Source organism: Cyprinus carpio, chromosome A24 (genome assembly GCF_018340385.1).
Source record: "Cyprinus carpio isolate SPL01 chromosome A24, ASM1834038v1, whole genome shotgun sequence".
Classification (NCBI taxonomy): domain Eukaryota; kingdom Metazoa; phylum Chordata; class Actinopteri; order Cypriniformes; family Cyprinidae; genus Cyprinus; species Cyprinus carpio.
This window is the reverse complement of record NC_056595.1, coordinates 2,784,254-2,808,136: the sequence shown is the minus strand read 5'-3', so window position 1 is coordinate 2,808,136 and position 23,883 is coordinate 2,784,254. Positions and strand designations below refer to the sequence as shown.

The 23,883-nt window shown below is 36.5% G+C and overlaps 1 protein-coding gene across 1 annotated transcript in view; it reads left to right on the top strand.

Annotated features, from left to right (window-relative positions):
* Nucleotides 1-23,883, top strand: part of pard3aa (par-3 family cell polarity regulator alpha, a) — a 426,774-nt gene that overhangs the window by 167,837 nt on the left and 235,054 nt on the right. The window contains 1 exon segment of the mRNA XM_042714045.1: nt 231-368. Within this exon segment, the coding sequence (XP_042569979.1) occupies nt 231-368 (138 nt within the window).

Sequence of the window (23,883 nt, the reverse complement as noted above, 5' to 3'; positions counted from 1 at the left end):
AAGTTGTTGCTGTTTTTCTGCCACTGGTGTTCATTTCAACTGGGGAATGTAGTAAGTTGTTCTGCCAAAATGTAGGTAGAGGCATGTTTTTCTAATGAGCCTATGTTGAAGAAAGTCTTAAGTTTTGGTATGAGGGTGAGTAAATGTTGATATAATTTTAACTTTTGTCAACAAACCCTTTAATACCAGGTGTAAACATCCTCTTTCATCACATTCATTGTGTTTTCCAGGGTAAGGCTCTGGAAGCGTACCGCAGCCTGCCTCGTGATGTTGTCCCCTGGGATATCCAGTTTCAGAGGGAAAATGCCCGTTCTTCCCTCAGTGCCAACCATCCCATGGTGGACCGATGGCTTGAGCGCCAAGAACAGGTACTTTCAGGAACTCATCCCAGCTCCTGTGCCTCTTAACTCCAGTAAACTGTGCTGATCTATAGAAACTTTTTTTTTTGTTGTTTGAGTTAAGAGTAAATTCAGGAGTCAAGGGGAGATGATTGAAAATAGCACATAGAAAAAATAAGATTGCAAAGAGAAAAAATACTTTGAAAACGACACCCACGTTGTTGGATGAGGATTTCACTAACCTTACAAAACTAGAGCCACAGTCTCTATAGACGTGGATGCTGAGTGTCTTTGAAATCCAGCTCTTTTGTCAATCGGTGGAACCGTCTGAAGGAGTGTAGGAGGTGTTTCGAATTCTTTTCCCTCTCGCTCAGGGGAGAGAAATAAAAGTAAGAGGTGAGGAAGGAGATTGAGATGTTTGAGGCGCCCGGTGTGCTGCGGGAATTCACTTATTAATTTTCGCAATCGATTTTCTCAAACAGCCAGCATCCATTTCACTCTTTCCCCCACTTTTCTTTCTTTGGCCCATTGAAATGACTGTGACAGAGGTTCAGCTGCTTGTTTGCAATTCAGGTGGTCTCAGCTTCTCATTCCCCAGAAGCTTGAGTTGGCTCACAAAGAACCCCCCCCCCACCACCACCACCTCAAGGGGCCGTGGCACCGCAGGTCGTGCATCATCATTAGGGAAGTCGTCTTGCATGGAGGAGCCTCTGGGTTGGATGTTGGGCTGCTGGCGGGTTGAAAGGAGCAGTCAGTCAAGGCCTGGGCTCAACTTGATAGACTCATTCATTTGAGCTTCAGCCTATTACATCTTAGCCTGACCCCCCAGTCTGCTGCCCACCCTGCATAGCTCTTGCTCGCTTTCTCTCTCTCTTTCTCTTTCTCAAGCTACACTCTCATAGCACCTCTGCCCTCTTTTCTTATTTCTCCTTGCCTGTTTCTCTCTTAGCAGGAAGTGGTTAATTGAAGTGACAGACAGATTTCAAGACAGATGCAGAGGTTCTGTTGCTATTCAAGCACATTAACACACACACGCACACACACACACACGCACAGTAGGTTGAAGCTAGTGTTGCTAATATTTCACCTACCTTTCTTAGTAACGAGTTGGTAGTATCACTATTTTTATTTCAATGTATTTTAATGATGTGATTTAAAAGATTTTTCACCTAAAAATGTTGTCATGCTGATTTGGAATGACATGAAGGAGAGGAATGAATTTTATTTTTAAAATTACACTAATGAAAATGAGTATGAATCAAACCGGTTTGAATCAATGACTGCAAACGCAGCTTGTGAATAATACTTTGGTTTTACTGCAAAGATATGTCATATGAATATGTTTACAAATAATGCAATGTTTGGTAACAGTATGCTTATGGTTGTGTTGGTGATTCATTTTTTCTGTCAGTATGCGGTGTCAGCTCTGTCTCATAGTATGATTGCTGCCTCTTCTGGCTTATCACAAAGTTCTCAGCAATTAGGTCTTTATTGCCATCTTAAATATCCATTTAATCTTTCTTTTCCTCTTTACTTTTATTGGCTCTAATTGTTTAGTTGCCTTCCTCTTCACAACCGGCTCAGTTCGATATAGCCTCCATTCTATTTGCATAATGTTGTGGCTTTTTTATAGACCTTGAGTAAGCTACTTAATTAAGCGTGGCTATTTTCTCTTTATTAACCATGTCAGGCATGCCAAGTATGCATTTTAAATAACTCGTCAAGAGACTTTTCTTTCATTTTGAATTACTTTTTGTTGCTTTCTCCCAGTGTTTCTCCTCTTTGTTATGATAAGCATTATTAAACAGTGAAACTCATTGATCAGATACTACCATACCTGAAACAGAAAACTTTAAAATAATATTCCCTGTGCATTTGCGGATGTCTTTAGCGAAACATTCATAGCAATGCTTTATTGTAAATAAAATATGGCTGTTGACCAATCAGTATAATGGACCGGAAATTAACACACACACACACACACACACACACACACACACACTGATTTCTTGTATATTCCCACTAAAAAAACAACAGTGCTACACAAACTTCTGGAATAATCTTCTTCTATAACAAACTGTGATAGCAGCAAAGTTCATGATTGTGGTTGCCAGATTTCAAGAGTTGACATCCCCCAATCAGCTTTTTTGTTAAATGAATATATATATTTTTTTATCCAGTGGTTTATTGAATCTTCCCAACCTGGCAACATTGCGCACACACTCTCTTCACATTACAGAAAAAGCAGTGATGATCTGAAAACACCATCAAACGTGTAAGCTAGAGCTTACCATTGAGATAATTTGCTAAAATGAAAGTGTACAACTGCCAGTTTGTTTTCTTTTACATGGTCACGTTTTCTTTTGTTGTATGCGTGCAATAAATTAGATAAAAAAACAAAACAAACAAGCAACAACAAAAAACAATCATGATTATATTTTTGAGCAGTTTAACCATTATGGTTCATCCCTTGTATATTATATACATTGTTATTTACAACAAACATAACATTTTAGTGTATTGTAATAAAACATTTCCAGAAGCTTTAAATAGGCCTACATTGAGTGTAAAGGTGGACTGCATGAATATTACTTTCCTGTGGTACACGTTCACAAGATTTCATTTTGTACTTAATTTTCTCACAATTTCCATACACTGCTCTGCAGTGGAAGTTGTATCGGTCACTGTGGCTAAATGCATAAGCGATCATGCATAGAGCCTATTAAGTCATGTCTCGTTTGTGTTAGTTTTTGATCTAAAAGATCTGATGATTATGTCAGAGATACAACACTATGTCCTTATAGACACTGCACAGGCCCTGACCTTTCTCTGTAAGGAACACAAGTTGTGAAGAGGTTAGGAATGTCTGAGTGTTTTCAGCCTTCCATTTAGTTGATTGTACAACAGCTTGAGAGGCAGAAGAAATGCATTTTAAGGCTGCATGTTGATTCAGACAGCCCCAACTGTGCAGGTGCACTCACCCACTTAAGGCAACCTCTCCAAATAACACTACAGCAGTGAAGCAAACCTACGAGAGCTCTCTTCGCTTGGTCATCTGAAAAGGACTTTCCGTTCCAACACACAGTAAAAGCTTTGCTGTCTTTCACAAAGCAGTGCTTGTTTTTGCGTCCGCATGAATGTAATGATGTTTATTACACTAGAACCCTCAGACTGTGTTCCAGGTTTGTTCCAAATGTTTTTAATTGCATCCTGACGTGTCAGACTCTCACATTCCCACCTGGTGCTCTTACAGCGAGGTGCTGCTGTGTCTTTCCATTGGGGATTGTTCAATTGACATTTCCTTTTTCATTTTTAAAAAGTTCCTAGTGATGAATTAGAAATGACCCATCTGGGCAGGAAGAGGCTTCAGCTGTGGATTTGTGGGTAATGCAAAGTGCGGCAGGGTCATGAGGTCTCCTTATTCTGGAACAAGTGAGACTGGATCTTGGAATTTCATCTTCGAATGACTGTTTGCATTTTTATTCAAGAGAGTGGAAGTTCAGCTTCTGTATCTGTTCATTTTATTCATACAGCGTTATAAGATATTGTGAATTAGGTTAACCCAGAATGAAGCTCTGTACGTGACCAATATTACACTTTAGCTAGACTTTTGAGTTGGTTTATGGAGATATATGAATGTAATTTTTTGTAATAAATTAGAAATTGTCCAAGAATTACACTTTCTCAGAAGAACTTCACAAGGCCGTAAAATCAATGCTATTATTGTTAAGTGCAATTTTCTACTAGCCATTTCTATGTAATGAAAGTGGGCAAGGCATTTTATTTTATTTTTTTCTGCTGCAAAAATGCCATCAGAACCTTTTATATAAGCTATTGTGGTTTGCTTTAGTCCATCATTGTCTAACATCAGTCTAGTTACAGACATTTCTCAGGTAATGGAGGTTACTAATGTCAAGTTGCTGTTGGAGTTCAGTTTTGAGTGTGAAAAACACTGTAGGAGTGTAATGGGCAAAACCAGCAGAGTGCACCTGAAGAAATTTGGTATTTAACTTGGTCAAGATTTTAGACATTCTGTATTAGAAGTTAATCATCAGCTCCCAATATGTCAATTCAGTGTGCACATTTTAATTTTTTAGTCATGGTCCTGCCATCATGTCCTGACTTTTCCAGTCCTGACTTTCTCAGGTAATGGAGAACCCGTGTTTGTGTACAAACATGGCCTTGTCAAGTGCCATGTGCTGTTGCCCCGCCCCCCTTGTTATCCTAGTCTTGTCGTGATTTCCTAAGTCGTGTCTTGATTAGTTCCCCTATTTAGATCTCCTAGTGTGCTCTGTCTTTTTGTCGGTTCATTGTGATTGTTCAACTTATGTGTTCCCCCCAGTCAGCAGAGATATGCGTGTCCCCCTCAAAGAAGTCTTTTGTCTAGCAGTGATGTTTGTTAGTAGTTTGGTCAGAGTCTTTGTTTACCTTGTTTATTGTGTTTTGTAGAATTTTTATGTCTACCCTAGCTGTTAGAATGCCATCCCTTTTCGTTAAATAAATCCTGTGTTTAGTTACTTCCTGTCTGCACCTGAGTTCCTCCCTTGCCAACCCTTGACATTTTTAAGTGTTTGAATATCAGCAATACATCACTGAAGCGCTCCCCGCTAGAATGCCATTAACAGATGATTTCAAATAATGCATGTGAATTAACTCTTTTTATGATGTTTATCAGATGTTGATACTCAAGTATGATGCTAGCATTAAATGCAATATTTTTCAGATAATGCATTATTACGTTCTCAACATACTTGTTTACATTTACTCAGACACATAATAGCAACTCTTCTGTTGAGGAAGAAAAAAAATGCTTTTACTCATACCATGATACCAATATGTTTTGTTATATGGTTGCTAAGATGTTAGGTTGTTAGGGTTCTATTAGTGGTTGATAGGTGTAAAAATAGTCAGAAGAGCCCAACAACAAGTCTCTGAGTCTTTGAGTATTTATAATATGTTTTTCCACAGTAGTAAAACTACAATATTTATGTCTTAATTGTAAGTCCTAAAAGTGCTACTTTTTATTTTTCAGATTACAAATCTAGTGAAATTCTGTAAACCTCTGCCCATAAAAATATAACTAACAACTGTGTAACTGGCAAATTGCATTCCCTAAATGCTGAATATATTGGATCTGCTCATGTGTAAAAGAACATGGTGCCTTGCTTCACTCTGAAACATGCAGTACTGTCTGTATTCTGCAATTTAAGTACCCTAAGCCATTGCATTTATGTTTTTAGTTTGATTGACACCTGCTTTGCCAAAAAAGTGGTGCGAAAACAATGCTAGAGATCTTTTTCTGTTTTTATGAGAAGTGTAAAATATGTTTGGTTCATTATGAAACTGTGGTGGGCATCCACAGTCTAACATGGGAAGTATCATTCATGTCCATCCACATACTGGCTGTAATCTTTAGGGTTACTCCACTTCTATTCCATTTCTACAGAAGATAATTAATTGCTGTATTTACTGGGCAAACTGCAAACCACCCTTCATCAAAACTCTCTTATCCCTCAATACAGAAGGATACCTGAGAGCATCTGAGGTATAGATTTACCTCACATTCTGGTGAAACAGTACAGAGCGCCTCTGCATTTCATCTTCCTGACAGAGGGATAGTGGATTGGTTTCGTGGCTGGAGGATTCTGTGTTCCCACACTCTGTCTTGCTTTCTGCTCATCCTCCACAGGTTTTGTTTCCAGTCTTTTCGAAAAATGAATCCTTTCCCTTCACATTCATCTGTTCCCTCTCTTCCATTTCTGTAGACAAGACAAGGGATTCTTCCGCCTCCTTGGAAGGTTCCGCATCCTTTGTTGTTACTTTTTCCCTCCCTCTCATATGTGCTGTGTGTGTGTGTGTGTGTGTGCAACAGTAACACACACGCATTCTTGCTGCAAGCACATAGCAAACCTGGCCTGTAGGTGCTGCTCTGATCTCACTGTTTGAACCCTCATCCAAGAGGACAGGAACAAAGAAAAAAAGGGCAGATAGAAGAAACCCTCTTTCCCTTGGCTCTTTTGAAAGTCCTCTCCCATCATACCACACACACACTGTGATTATTCACAGAGCAAATGGCAGCCCACCAGAGAGCAGCTCCTACAAAGAAACCCAGACAATGCAACCTGAGACACTGCTAAGCTCAGCCTACCGTAATTAACTATCTGCCTTGTTCCTGCCTGCTGGCTTCATCCCTCACACTCATTTGGCCTCCATTTATCCATGTAAACAAATAAAACACATTTCTTTTGCACTTTCTTATGAAGCTACATTGCAAAGAGCTTCAGTGATTTCCAAGCAAGGCCCATCGCCAACACATTAGTGAAAGCTTTATTCAGTATTGCTGAGCTGAAGCGCCTGGTGATCTATCTTTAATTTCTTCTCTGGCACACTGACTCTCTTAAACCTACATTCAAGTGCAATTTCACTGCTTTTATCTCCCATCTTTGAGTATAAGAACTGTTGTAAGTGAAGGTCTAGGTGTTGGTGAGACTCATAGTGGAGTTCAGCTAATCTCTGAGGGACAGGGTGGTGAGGTAGACATTAAGTCTGACCCTTAACCCCTTAATCTAATGTCTCGGGCTCCTCGCGTTCCCCGGGCTCACAGCTGACAACATTCGACCTGTCTGAAAGGCTTTCTTCACAATGCATCCAGGCTTGTCCTATGGAGAGCACTTAGCGAACTGAAACCATTCTTCTCCATTAACCTGCCACCACTGGCCCAAACCATGACCTTTTCATGCTACACCAACTGGAAGCAAGTGACAGAACCTTCCTAGAAACCAGTTGGAGTTTGTGGCTGAGAATTTGAACATAGTAGGTTCATTTGACTGGTCCAAGTTGGTTATAAGATGGTCAAAGCTTTGTTAGGTGGTTGACTAGCCTGACTACCAGCTGGTGTGACCTGACTGGACTTGGTCAAATTTTGACCAGCAACAAACCAGCTGCCATGTCCTATAAACTAGCTTAACTACCTGAAACTGGTGTGACTTCCCAGCAGGACCCTTGACCAAGATGTTCTACCAGCTCACCAGCTTGCAGTCCAGATGGTCAACCAGGTAAACAAGCCTGGACCAACTAGAAACCACCTACGGTGTTCCAAAAACCAACTACCGCTTCAAGGCTTGGATTTTCAGGCAGGCAAAAATGCAGCTTCATGAACCTTCAGAATTTCTCATTGCAAGTCTACATCATCCATGCTGCTGTTGTCCTCATCGTTGTGACCAAGGTCCAAGGTGACCTTTGTTCCTCTGTACCTCTGTGGTGATGACTAAGAATACTGTTTTCTTCATCTCTGCTTATCCCAGCTGGGAAGTCTTTGTGTCATTTTAGGATGTGCATCAGGTTAGAAGTGCGGCGATGATGTCATAACACATAGTCCCTTTTTTTTCCGATCCTGCCTGGGATTTAGTCCGGGTGGCCAAGGCCATTGCTTGACTTACTTGGACTTGTTAAATAGTTGCAGGTGATCTGTTTCATTTCAAATAATTATTCGGAAACTTCAGACAAAAGGGTCAGTTGAAGTGGATTCCAAATCACCAGTCTGGGTTGGTGTAGTATTAAAGCTTAAGGCTGGGAATTGTAAAGTTGCTAGTTCAAACTCTATACAGAGCACCCTTGTTCAAGGTACTTATCCAGGTACTCCCGCAGTTGTCCCCTGTATGTCCATGCTGTGTTCTACTGTATGTAATGCAGATTTATTCGAGATTTGTCCTAATTCTGGCTCCTTGGTTGCATAAATTAATGTATTACATTATAATAGACATCCAGACACAGCCATTCGGGAACTTTTTCCCGGACATTCGCATTTCTAATGAATCAAACCAGTCTGGAAAGTTCTTTGGTCTGTCTGAACTCCCAGAACAATTGATTGGCTCTGAATAGAGCAGCTAAAGGAAGCTTTATTAAGATGTGAGCTTTTACAGATATCGGCTACGCATTTTGTACCTTTTGTGCTTGCTGCGGTCCAGAGAAGCACAATTTATTTTCTTTTTCACTCAGTCCAGACGCATTCAGTCAGATTTTTTTCTCTCTTTTGAAGTGGACTGAGCTCTGTGGTGAGTCTAGATGCACGTCTCTTATCTCAGTTGTACGAGAAAGATACATTTTGGGGTTCCTTTCAAGACTTTACTTTCTCCACAAAGCATGGCAGCAAAGAGAAAGACACTGTGAGAGACCGAGAGGAGCCTGAAGATATGACTGCTGTTGTCCCTTTTGTACACGTCTGTGTCTCTATCCATTGTTCCACTCTCTAGTCCAAGATGTTATTTGCTTCTGAGGCTTTCTCTCTCTCAGCATAAATAGTTTTTCACACTTCCTATGAAAAAAAAAGAAAAGAAAAAACTGTTCCTAGCAAGAGTACAATGGTGACTTCAGTTACCCGGATGAGCCTGTGCTGTCAGCATTTACCAGTTGTTATCGAGTGATAACATTCCACAGAGCTGTGTAATAAAGTTGAGTAACTTTATGCAATGAGCAGCAACGCAACTACCAATGAGATTGACAGTGGAAGTCACATGATCAGACTTCTGTTACTGTAGTCGAGTAGGAGGATCTACTGTTGGTACCAAACCAACAGTAAACCTTTTTCACAACCTTTGACTTAAACTATCAGACCCAAATGCGTTTCATGAATGCTGTCTAATGTTACGTTGGGACACCTCAACTCAAAGTTGCTTCCCAAGGTTCACACTTTTTTATATCAATCCTCTTTTCTACTTTCTCTATCTATACTCAAAGTTCTGACTGAACATCATTATTTCAGTCTTATCAAGTTTTTATGCAATCATGCAGAATTTTCCCTCAAGGATCAATAAAGGATGAATCTCTCTTTGATGTGGTGTGAAACTCTTTGCACCCGTCATGCTGACAAGACACAAAGCACATCCTGCCTTTACCTGCAATCAAGCGTCTGTCCTCCACAACATGTCAACCCTGTCCATATTTCACTGTTATTTATGTTCTCTCTTTCTTTTCACCCACTTTTTTATTTCCGCACGGGTGATTATGTGACTGTGTTATGTCCTGATTAGAATTAGTGAGTGCATTTTGTGCTCTGCTCTACAGAGTGAGAAATCACTCCCTCAGTGAGAATAATTGAGCCCAGGCCCGGTTGCCAGTTCATTACCCACAAATCATAGCAGGCTGGGGCAACTTAGCAGGAGACAATAATGACTTTGGGGAATTTGGAATCTCATTGTGGTGGAAACTGCTGTTACACTAAAGGTACATCCGAGTTGGGGAACCCCGAATGCTGGCGGAGACATATGAACGGTACAAGGGAAGTCAAGATGTGGGGTTATGCTACTCAAATGCTAATATATTAGGTCTGTCACAGGCGATGTAAATTACATTGCAACAAACTGTGAATGAAAGTAAAACAAGGCAGTTTCTCAGATGGAGGGTCCTCACAAATAGACTGGACTTGATCCAAGCTCGGTTGTTGATGGACTGCGGGAAACAGTCATGCTTGAAAAGTGCTAACATCCATCAAAGGTTTTGTATTTATAAAAGAAAACTTCCTTTAAAAGATGCCATTTTTTGGCATTAAGTGGCGTCTCCCTTTCTTGCTCTCTTTCCAGACAAGCGATCCACACCTGGACACAATTAAATAGCCAGACAATTGGGGGTAATTGAGGGAAGACATGTCACAGTTTACGCAAATAGCGAGTAGTCTTAAAAATTCACACATTTTTGAAAGCCAAGAGATCTGTATTCTTCCAAACCTATTAGAGTAAATGCTCGAGTGCCATTTATATGGATGACAGCTACGCAACGAGGTGGAAGATAGACTTTGGAGACTGTCAGTATCCGATTTCCCAGCCCTCCTGAATAATTCAGTCCTAATTATGTGATTTTTTTAAAAATGTATTTTTTTTGCTGTTTCTACTCTTCGTTCCAGTTTATAATGCGGGTGTCTCCTTTGCTTCAAGTCATTTGTCTCAAATGAGTCCTCTCCACAGTGTCCATGTCCATCGTACCAACAGGCGGCTCTCGTTCTTTTATTGCTTCCATTAGAGCGTAATGCTTTTAAGTTGCCATAGGAATATGGCCAACTGTAAACAGCTCTACTTCTGTGAACGGAAGCCAGGAGGAGTCCTTCTACCCATTTAGAGAAAAGAAAAAAGCATTTGATTTGCATGAGTGGTGAAGAAAAGCAGAATGAGCCGTTTCTGAATGCAGGTCTGCAGAGGCCATCTCTGAAATGACAGGAAGGAGTGAAATGCAGATGCAGGCTGAGTGGAAGGTCTATCTGCTTATTTCTTTCTGTGGGAAATGAAATCACTCACAAATTGATCTCTGCAGGATGAGGACCACATGGTGGGCTTACTTGTTTCCATAGAGCAGGGAGTCCCTGAGTTCTATAACCTGGCTGTCCACAGGTGAAGCGTAATGAATGCAGGGATGAATATGCATCAGTAGATGCTGTCCAGAAGTAAATACGTCACATGCTGTTATTTTCGATGAAGACTTCGTTCCCACCAGTTTGAGGCCTTTGCCAGTGTTCAGTACTATGAAATGACGGAAAGAAAATAGTGTTGGCATATTTAGGACAAGAATCATTAGACTAAATTAAAAGACTCTATTTAAGGATCACAGTGCGGCCCCAAAACACTAATTGTCATTTTAATTATTTGCCAATTTTTGCTACTGTCTTTCAAACAACTAGGTTTTACCCATTTATCAGCAAAACATTTTAAATCATTTAAAACATAAAAAATGTAATATGATACATTTTTCTTGAATATATTTTAGCAGGTACAGGTCAGAATAAGTATGTTGATTCATCTTTACCTAAATAAGTCTGTTATGTTGATAGATGATGGAACATTATTTTTCCCGTATGTATATGTGTGTGTGTGTGTGTATACATATATATATATATATATATATATATATATATATATATATATATAATATATCTATATATATATATATATATATACATGCATACATATATATGTATGTATATATGTATATAGTATGAGTTTTGTAAATTTAATTTGATTTCAGACAGCAAAATGGGAGGCCTTTGGCTTGTTTACAAAAATAATTTTCAACAAATTTAATAAAAAAAATAATAAATAAATAAGATGGTACAGTGCTAGAACACCTGGCCTGTTGGTATGACATAATCATTATGGTCACAGTTCAGTACCATAAAATGATTGACAGCCGAACCATCTGTTCCTCAAGCACCAACTAAAAAGTCATTAACAGTGATGATGAGTATGTCATGCAGATGTATTAATAATAATAATAATAAAGTATACAGATTGTATTTTAAAATAATGGAATAAACTGAATTATTTATTAATAATTATTAATTAATTCACATAAGAAGCTGGTTGACAGTGTATCTTCTAGGGAACACAAATGGAAATGTTAGGAATAAATGTGTGAGGAACAGATCGGAAACTACATCAAATGTGACATGACTTACCTTGTTAGTAAAACAGTTGTATTGTTTTGTTATTTATAGTGCTATAATTTATTATAACACATATTAACTACTCATCTTTTCCTAGTTTGTGTAGATTTAATAGTCCTTCATTGAGTTTCACTTTAAGGCTGACTTCTTTTTGGACTGCTTTTAACCTGCTGTGGTATTTTGAGTTATTGCTTTCTGCTTCATATGAATTCCGGTGCGCTTCAAAGACTTTTCCCTATTCTCTCCTAGTGGTACAGACTCTAGAGTAGGAGGATGTCTTGGATGGTTGCACCTTTGAACCTGACTGATGCTTTTGTGATTGGTCTAAAAATACAGCACGTATCCCAGGCTGTCAATATATCAGAGATCTGTCTCGCAGCAGAACGAGGGCGGAAAGAGAATCAGCCGTGTTTATTCTATAAAACAAAAAGCTTAGTGCAAACACGCTGACGTGCTTCTCCACTCCCCGCTTTCCTGTGTTTGTTCTAGCCTTCAATCAAATTTCTGCTGGAATGCTGGATGTTTTACTTTTGGCATATGGGCTTTTCAAGTGGGAATAGCAAGTGTGGATTTTGTATTGTCTTGGAATATAAAAGCTGTCCCATTTCAATTTTTGGCCTGGCTTCACAATGTAGCCAATGAACTTGGTGCTTACAAGATTCTTCCTATGAAGTGTTGACACTCGAATTGAGCAGATTTCCTGTACAGACCGAGCGGCGCAGGAAGGGCCTTATCCTGTTGTGAACCGGGGTGCAAACATTTGGATAAGAAGGTTAGCAGTATCATGGCGTTTTTGTAAGAGGAGGGAACGCCATTGGCATGACTTCCCAGTTCCCACACAAATTGAAACAATACCGAAAGAATAGCTGTTATCCCTCCTGAGTTTTGCCAAAATATGTCAGGAAATACAGCAAGTGCTAATGTTCATTGACATTTTGTCTTGCAGTCTGTGCACAGAAATGGGCTGAAGGAAATCTTATGAGTTTAAACGGAAACGTATTGTATTGAGCTCGGTAATTGCTGTTTTGGCCATTTACACAAAGGAATTAATATCTATGTTCTCTTGCTGTCATTCTTTGGATTCAGACTCTGCCAGCTGTACATTCCCATCAATTAACTTGTCCCATTGAGTCCAGGAAACACACACATCCAACAGCCTCCTCTGATCCCACTTCCAGAGCTCCAGAAGAAAGTAATAGGCTGTAGACCACACACAAACCCTTGAGCTCTGGAAAACAATAGATTTTAATGCACTTGACTGAATAAGGCTGCAAACAATTGAACTAATCAAATCCATTGTGTTGATTGGCCAAAATTAGGTTCATCAAGCTTAATTTGTTCAAAATGATTCAGAGGACAGTATGAAGCACCTTAATTCAGAAACCGATTAAAAGGATAGTTCACTCCCAAAGAAAAAATAAATTATATATATATATATATATATATATATATATATATATATATATTAGCAATATTATCACTAAATCTTCAAATTAATCTTCTTGTCATCTTGTTATCTTTCAGTTAGCACAGGTTTTGTATTTCTTTTTGGAACTGTTTAATGACGGGCCTCATTGATTTGAGCTTATGCCCCTCATTTTTTTCCCTACAATAAGTGCTAATACTAATAATAATTGAAAGAAAACAAGTTGATAAAAATCCTGAATCCAATATTTGGTGAAAACAGAGCATAACGAGAAGTTTATAAGCTATTTTTTGTGGGTCATTTTTGACCAGGAACACCACAGGCATGTCCTAAAAAGCACAATGCAAAAATATTCAAGTCAAATCAATCAAAACCCTCTAGTCAGAAATAAATGGCCTTTTAAAAATTGCTTGTCAATCTTTTTGTTTTCTTTCAATTAGCGCAAGCTTGTTTTTGTAACCGATTGATCATGGGTTCGCTGTATTTGAGTTTATGCACCTCAGTTTTTGCCTGGAATCAGTGCTAATGGTAATTGAAAGAAAACAAGTTGATAAAAAAATATTAAATCCAATATTTGGGTGGATAATATAGCATATAACGAGAAATTTAAAAGCAATTTTTCTTTGTATGCCGGACATTTTATGACTGGGAACACTGTGTCCTAATCAGACACCATGCGATAAGATTCCAGTCAAATCAATCAAAAATCACAGCCAATCAGAAGAGTGTGTGGGCGGAGTCTCTCTGCAAGCACACTGCACTCGCAACAAAATGGATAAGCACATAATCTAATTCATAAATATTAAATCATTTTAATATTATTAAAAGTACATACTGAGTGACTGATACCATCTTTGTCATGTAATGCACTTGTTTGTTCACATTGAGTTTACAGTTCTAATATTCATGTTTCCTTACTTTCAAAATCTGAGGTGAATATTTCTTTCTGGCTTTCAGTAGAGCTGTAAAGCTCACGCAAAAACGATATTCAAACTCACATTAGACGGTGACTAAAGCACATAATCTGTATCTGAGATGACATTGTCATAGTTTGTATACTGTTGTTCCAGCTGCCTAGAATGCCTAAAAAATACAAAAAATGTCTGTATGAGGAAAGTCAGTAAATTTGAGTCCAATCCAATAACATTAACCAGCATTTTCAGGAAAAGGAAAATCCTCTCCAGGTCAGAATGACCAGAACACAACATGAAGTTAAATCATCTGCCTGAGCAAAATTGGCTGATTTTACATGGCCGTTGAGATGTATGTGAATGCTAATGGCCAGCTCTCTCAAGGTGTTATATACCTCTTTAAAGAGAACTGATGTGTTTCAGTGAATCTGATATCACTCTCTGGAGTTCTCATGAAATTGCCGTTCTGTTTCCACTTAATCCCACAATCTCTGCTAATGTCTTTATGAGCTCAGGTTTTTGTTGCTTTTTGTAATCACACATATGCTCAGTGACCTTCATGGCTTAGAGCCAGATTAATAGCTCCATACGGAGTTAGTGGGACGATCCTCCCTCTTAATCACCTCTAAATTATGATTAATCATGGAAAAGCAGTCATGAGTGTGCGAGATGTGCAGCTCAAGGCATTTCAGAGTTACTGTAGCTTTAACCATCTGTTTGTATATCAGGGGAATGTACTTCAGTCTAACTTTTGTCACATGGGTTTAGTCTTACTATACCATAGTGTGACCATGATTTTTCGACATGGTCCTGTGATAATGCAATCCTGTTTTCTACCATAACTCTACCATGAGTAAAACATATGTTAGAAATACTATTTAAATACCATAATATATGGATAAAAATCCAGCATATATATATATGTATATATATATATATATATGCATTCTGGAATTTAGTATATATATATATATATATATATATATATAAACAATAAATATTAATAAACAATAAATATTAATAAATTAAATAATAATTATTTATAGTATATACACATTTCTTTAATAATTCATTAGATACTTATTATTATTAATCAATTAATAATAATAATAATAATAATAATAATAATAATAATAATGAACTATTTAAAAATAATTGAATTAATTGTTTCAAATAATAAATATATAAATGTTGAAAATTTATTATATTATACATAAATATTCTTACTAGTGTGTGTGTGTATATATGAATGTGTATATAAAATGTATGTGTGTGTGTGTATATATATATATATATATATATATATATGCAATGTGTATATATATATATATAATATATATATATATATATATATATATGTATATATATATGTATATATATATATATATATATGTATAGATATATGTATATATATATATGTATATATATAAATATAAATAAAAATAAAATGTATGTACTATATATATATATATATATTATATATATATATATATATATATATGCAATGTATATATAAATTGTTAATACATTAAATTATTTTTAGAATATAAAAAATATTTATTTAATATTTAATTAATTATATTCTTACATTGTTATTAATATCATCATCATCAGCAGCATCATCATCAATTATTTCAACATTAAGGACACAATCGCAGGGATACATGAATGGCAAAGGGGTGGGGGGGGGTCACTATATTTAATAATAACAGTCACTCAGCTGAATATTTTGGTTGTGCTTATGATCTTGTGATGTTGTTGTCACTATATCATTGGACATCCTTACAAAGAGAACAACTCTGACTAAACCAGCAAATCACTTCAAAAGTGGCCCCAGACAAAAGCAGGCAGTGATAACTTGATTTTCAATAATTCATGCGCTCTTAAACCTCTGTGTGGGATATGAGAAAGTATTCCTGCCTGTGGTTATTGATGAAGGCATGCCAGTTAAAGGCACTGCCTGCTCTAGGTTTTATTATTGACTAAATGATTGATTTAAACCCTTATAATTAGCCGACCTAATTTAATAAAAGTGCAATTTAACGATACTGCAGCCCTACCGAAGCGTGCCGTGGCATTGATAGATATGCCTGTGCGTGTATGAACTCACAACTGACAGATGATGCATTCAGCACAGATGTGTTTCAGTGACTGAGCGGGAGAGCGAGAGAGAGAGGGACACTGACATTTGTCCCGTGTCCCACTGTGGGTCACTCTGGTAAACGTCTGCTCTCCTTGATCTAGACAAATATGAATTAGCTCACGTATCTGATTTAATTTACTTAATAGCATTAAGAACCTGTTTGCCTTTAATTTGCGCAAAGTAATCCTCAACCGAGCCAAACTTTAATGCACTATTAGCTGTGTCTTAGAAAAAACAAAGGGAAGACAGGTTTAAAGGCGCTGCTGGAAATAAAACTTTGCTCACTGAATCAGGATGCCAGGTTTCAATTGCTGCCTGATTTGTTTATGAGCATTCAGCTGTTTGCCAAGTCTACAGCTCTGTTTCTGTGGCTCATATTTTTGTTTATATATATTTTTTTTTTCTTCTTTTTTTTTATTATTTTTTTATGTATCTTTAATTTTTGTTTTTTTCATCTTGTCCACGAAAATGTGTTTATGTATGTGTATTACATACATTACACACACTATATCTTCATCTACCCAGAGTACGTATTTGAAAAGCATGTATGTACAGTATGTGACCTTATATGGCCATATCACTCTTGATATAGAGCAATATTTATATCATATATTACATTTCCGTATGGGTATAGTTCTATGCAATGCAAGCTCTTTATGAGCCTTTCAGCACTGTACAAATCTGCTGAAAACAGAAAAAGCAATACATAAAAAATAATAATAAAAGGAGAAACATAGCGTATGACAAGTGCTGAGCTTGTTTTGTCTGAAATAAAAGCGTTAGATAAGCTGACTCTCTCCACTCTGCCCCAGAACGAGTACAGCTCTCTTTGAAGTCTCATTCTTGACCCACAGGTGCCATAACAGGGGAATATGAAAGTGTCTGAACATGAGCTCAAAACGTAGAAATATTTTACTGCTTTAGAGGCGCACCCGTGAGCCCGACACATAAACTGAAAACCTCCGACACAGCTCTCATCTCCCGCCAAACAGCTGAGCCGATTTCCACAGGAGACGAATAATAATTGCTGGAGAGATGCTGCAAATTATAAATAAATAAATATATATATATATATATATATATATATATATATATATATATATATATATATAGTATTTATTATTATTTTATTATATTTTGTGCACCTAAACAAAAAAAAAATTGAGTTGAGTTGATTTACTTTTTCAAATAGGTAACACCAGTTACTTTGTTTCCTCATAAATTGACTGACAGCTCTCTTCTCTGCATGTTGAGAGAAATCAGAAGTGCATCTCACTTACACAAAAACAGATTTGGTATTCCTCAAAATGATTAAAAGCAGTGAAATGCAAACTCAGAATATGATGCAAATCTGCAATAATTAAAGTTTAACACAGATTTAAACACAAATATCCTTTATGTATTTAATCTCATTCTATTAACCAGTGCCAGCTAACCTTCAAGAATCCAAATCAACCATACAATACAAGCCAAAAAAAAAAAGCTAACTATAGTGTAGAACATTTTTTCATGTGTGAGAAAAAGTAAAAGAAAAGAGAAAAAGATGAGAAAAAGTATCACAACAGTAACTAAACACATATCAAGTAAAACAAATATACCCAAATATATACTTCTTTACGTAAAAACACAATATTGTAATGCATTACTTTTAAAAGCAACTTTCCCCAACACTGGTCACAGTGCTTAGCAGTAAAAAACAATTAAATTTGATTTACTTCCAGTCAACAAGTCTTTTTTTTTTTCTTAAACAATGAAAAATAAAGATTAATTTGTGCAATTATAGCTTCTCTTTGCAGCGTTGTTGATGTTTGTTTGTATTGATGGGTAGAATCTTTTATCCCTGTTGAGGACATGAAAAATACTCAGATGAAAAACAAGTTAATCTAAGATTTAATCAATACACAAAGATGACAGACATATTACGAGGCCTGATTACAGGCATGCATTAATGGATTTTGCAGTCGCCTGTTAATATCCCCTGTGACATGATAAGTGTATGAAATGTCTATACCAAATGGGCTATATTTTCTCATTTGACACTCCAAATAAACAGTGGCACAAACCAACCACAGTGGGATAGTGTTCGTATAAGTAGATTACAGTAGTGGCTCTTTAGTCATCATTTAGGTCCTTTTAGCATTTGTTTCCCCAACACAAATACAAATAAGCGTCTCGAAAATGATGAGTAGTGTGATCCATTGACTGTTGTAATGGAGATTTTGTTTAACGGTGGGATGAAATGACCCTGTGTTTGAGAGAAAGATGCGAAAGTCACGTTCAATTAAATCAGTCTAATTCTGTTAAATGTCTAATTGAGGTAATAGGAGTTGCCTCTGAGGCACAGACGTACTATAATGGTGCATTGTGGCGCCCACAGCAGGGCCTTTCATCTCCATTTTTTTGGAGAACGCCTGTTTTTGGAGTATGCATGGGCTTGATTTTTTTATTTCTTTATTGTCTTGAATGCTCCCCATCAGACAAACTCATTGAGTTTTAGTTATGTATTACCTACTGACCCCAACAGCTCCTCGTAAGGGCCACTAGTGCTTCCAACCAGACACGAGAAGTTTTGGATAGCTGCAGTATTTCTCAAGCCGCTCTAATTTGTTATGTTTGGCATTTTCCGTGTTGTTTTTTGGGCATGTTTCACTGGAGGTCATTACCAACTTTGGTACGTAGTCAGGAACTGGAGTGAGGTCACTATTACTGAAGGTTGTATATATTTGGACAATCATTGTTTGAAAGACTCTACAAATTGCCGGCTTCCTCATATTTACTTTACAGCACATTTCCAGCACTTTACGTTGGACAAGAAAATAGTCCTTCAGTCAGTTCAGGGTTAAAAATGCAGAGCTGTATGTTTGTGTATAGATCTCAAGATATTCTCCTTCAAAATACATCTGTTCCTGAGCAGAACGGAAAATAATTCTGTTGGCTTTTTGTAACAGTCTCACAAAGCCCATATCAGTCTAAGGTCTAGTCCACTTAGTCTTCTGATTGTTTCTCAAAGCATAGAAAACTAAGTGAAAGTTAGGGTCCTTATTTAGTGATTACGACTGATCTTCCAGACATATAATGACTCCCAATAAGATTGAAGCCTCTGTTTTTCTGCTAAACACACCGAGGACAATAACTATAATGATAAAGATATATATTTTTAAAAATCGTTCTAAATTTAACCGAATAGCCACACCACAGCTATAGCGACACATGGAAGTTATATTGTTGGAATCTCTTTCACAGAACAGAAAATAAGCATTGAACCATCATTTTTGTGTAACGTTACACAGTACAAACTCCTGCGATCTCTGTGTGTAAATTCGACCTTAGACCCAATGCTAGAGGCCAGACCTCTCCTCCTGTCACTGTCATGTCACAGCACCGTCACCTTCCTGATTTCATCTGCTTGTTCTGGAGGTCAGGCACTGGTTGGTGCCCTCCAGCTAGGCATCCATAGGATCACGTAGGCCTCTGAATTTTATCCAGCATTCTGGAGATATCACCCGTTTCCTCCTATAATCCGAGTTCCCTGTGGAAAACTTTCTCCCTCCAGCTCCTCACAAGCCAGCAGTATCTCAATGTGACCGACCTCCTGCGTCTGCCAGGAACAATAATCTAATGCACTGTCTGTCTAATCGCCAGCTTTGTAACCTCTGGCTTCCTGTAACTGCTGCACTGAGTGGCTTCTGGCCTTCACCCAAGCTCACAAACACACACAAACCCTCACATATCAGCAGAGCCCTAAAGCACCCGAATGACAGCGGTGGATTCATCCCTTACAGCTCATGTCAATCTTAGCCTCTGGGACGCCTATAAAATGACCTTTTCCCCCTGTGCTGGGCTGATGCAGGAGTTTTCATTGGTTTTCTCGTCTGGCAGGTGTTCAGAACCGGACAATGGAGCGTCTGGCATCCGGCCTGGTTTTCTCTGTCTGTCATTACCGCCACCACAGGCAAAGTGACACTTTGTGTTCTGTGCGAGTGACTTTGTGACAGGGACCTTTCTCTGCTTTCCTTAACTGCCTTGACCGGCTCTCAGGGTCCGATGTGACGGCCCTCGCCGCTCCAATTTATCTCTCATTGCTAATAAGCTCATTCTCTGGCTGCAGACAGCAGAGTTCACAGCTGAATAGAGATTCTCCAGCGCAGCTGCATGTCTCATGAAACTTGCATTTGGATTCTCAAATCAATTTAGGATTTAATGCAAAAACAAACAAAAACATGGAATTTATCATGTTCATTTTCTTTTTATTTTGGGGTTAAGTATTTTTAGATTAACTCTTTCTCCTCCTTTTTTATCTTACTGCATATATTCCTTTTGGTGACATTTTGTAAATAAGACATAATCAAAGGGAAAAACAACATTTTACCTACAATATTCATGGAATTTGGCTTTTAGAAAACTTTTAATCCTAAATTAACTCAGAATCCACATGATTAAAAAAAAAATGAAATGTTCGGTTTATTTTACCTCAAATTTAAATGAAATTTTTCCTTCTGCAATGCATATACAGTGAAACTGGGGGCTAAATGATGCGGCATATATATATATATATATATATATATATATATATATATATATATATATATATATATATATATATATATATATATATATAATATATATATCAGTATACAGGTCAAAAGTTTGGAAACATTAATATTTTTAATGTTTTTGAAAGAAGTTTCTTCTGCTCATCAAGGCTGCATTTATTTGATCAAAAATACAGAAAAAAACATGTAATATTGTGAAATATTATTACAATTTAAAATAATTGTTTTTAAATTTATTTATACTTTAAATTATCATTTATTTCTGTGATGCAAAGCTGACTTTTTAGGATCATTATCACATGATCCTTTAGAAATCATTCTAATATGATGATTCATTATCAAAGTTGGAAACAGTTCTGCTGCTTAATATTTTTTCAGAACATGTGATACTTTTTTAGGATACTTTGATGAATAAAAAAAAAAAAAAAAAAAAAAAAGAAAAAAAAGAAGCTATGTTTTTAAAATATAAATATTTTGTAATAACAATATACACTACTGGTCAGTAATTTGGGGTCAGTAATTTTTTTTTTCTTTCTTTTTTTTAAATAAAATAAATACTTTTATTCAGCAAGGATGTGTTTAAATTGATAAAAGTGATAGTGAAGAAAATATATTATTAGAATATATATTATTAGAATTTTTTTTTTATTTTGAATAAATGCAGTTCTTTTTAACCTTTTATTCATCAAATATATTAGACAGCAGAACTGTTTCCAACACTCATAATAAATCAGAATATTAGAATGATTTCTAAATGATCATGTGATAGACTGGATGTTACATGTGACACTGAAGGCTGGAGTAATGATGCTGAAAATTCAGCTTTGCATCACAGGAATAAATAGATATTTTTTTAAAGTATATTCAAATAGAAAACTATTATTTTAAGTTGTAATAATATTTCACAATATTACTGTTTTTTTCTGTATTTTTGCTCAAATAAATGCAGGCTTGATGAGCAGAAGAGACTTCTTTCAAAAACATTAAAAATAGTAATGTTTCCAAACTTTTGACCTGTACTGTGTGTATATATATATATATATATATACATATATATATACATATATATACATGTGACTCTTTTTTAAGAATAACTTTTATTCCTGCTTGATATAATATGGATATATTTGGATATTATATAGTTATATTATCATATATTGCCATGTAAATAATGTCTTGTTAATTTTCTACACTTTGATGCAGACTTTTACATGATCATGCTACAAATATCTGATATACAGATTGAAAAACGGTGAGATGCATATACCTGTAAACTGGGAAATCTGACCCTAATTGATGCGGTAATTTTTAATTCAGTGCTGTGATTGGCGAGGTTTGATTGCAAATTCTGGATCAAATATAATTAGGATTTTTTTCCACCCCAACACTGCGATATGAAGGCAAAAAATCATTGTATTGGACATTGAGTAGCTAAACCTTCAACTGTGTTTTGAGAGGCAATTGACTCATTTTCACCAGAGTAAGGTAACAGACCTGCCGCCACTTTTTCTGAGGTTTGCTAATAAAATTTTCATGACCTCCACTTATTCTTTAACCTCTACAACAATGAAAAAAAAATAGAGGCAGATGAAAATAGTACTCCAGTCTTCCTCTTCAGACCCGCGGATGCGTGTGGTGGAGGGTGACTGTCTGAAAAGACTGAATGCATTTCCATATAAAGACGGAGAAGCGCTTATTTAGATGTGCTTGACATTTTGGTGAGAGGGGAAGGTTAAGAGTGGGACCGCTGGAATATTAATATCTGTGGCTAACAAACCATTGCAGAATCTCGCCTGTGTCTAGACACGCACTTGGCTTTGGAAATGATCCACAGCCAAGGGTTCGAGTGGAATTAATGTGGGGAATATATTCAGTTGTCATTGGATAAACTTGATTGAGGGATTGTTGTTAATCTTTGGTCCCTCATTCATTCATTCAGTTTATTTTATTTAGCTGGATATGCTGTTTGCATACACAGAATATATGAATAACCAAGTGTGGTGGATGGGAATATTTTCTTAACCCTCTGGAGTCGATTAACGCGTATACGCGTTTTATGTCAGGTTTTTTCATGATAACCCTATGGGATCTTGATTATGGTGTCATTGACATTTTGATGTAGATTTTTGAATCTACATTTAGATATTATTCTACATATTTTTTTCCCCATTCTTATTTTTTTCAAAATTTTTATAACATTAAAAATATTAATAACATTATTTTCCCCATTTTTATTTTGGTTAAAGTTTTGGTAACATTATTATTTTTATTATTATTATTATTATTATTATTATTATTATTAATTTATTACATCAAGATAAACTAAATGAAAATGAGAAATGTTGCCTTAGAAACTTGGTGACATAACATGTTCAATTTTACCTCAGTTAATGTTTATTTTAATTTGCATTTTCTTTTTAAATGTGTTTTTTATATACATCTTTGAGATCATTTTCTATTTTTTTTTAAATCAAAATTTTTAATTTAAAATTTTATTTTATTTTTAACTACTAGTAATTTTGGCTAAGTGTTTAAAATACTTGTTTATATATTAATATATTACTTATTTATAATGTATGTATGTATTTATTTATTTATTGCTCTCTCTGAGACTCATTGAAAGGCAATGATTAAATACAATTAATCTAAAAAAATAAATGTAAAGAGCAGGAAACAACTACCTAACATGCAATACCAAACATTTCAAAAAACAAAAGAAACAAAAGCTGACGTGCTTTTTGTGGTCAGCATGTCAATATGTTTGATGAGAGTCCTGCCTTCAATCCAGCCTCCATTATTTGACAGGACCTTATTGTTCTACATTCTTCCAAGAATTGTAAATGACATCTGCACATACCGGACGTGTCAAGAGGTTGAGAAATAGACAGACAGAGAGATGGAAATCAGATAAGGATAGCGAAAGAAACAAATGAGCATCCACTCAACTCTTCCCTTATCCGATTAGCAGCAGACCTGAGCGCGGCCCGAGCCAAGACTGATTGATTGAATATGAATAATCGATTACAGCCATCTTTCCCGAGGATTGCTCTAATGTCACAGCTGTACTCTCACAGTCACTCTGAT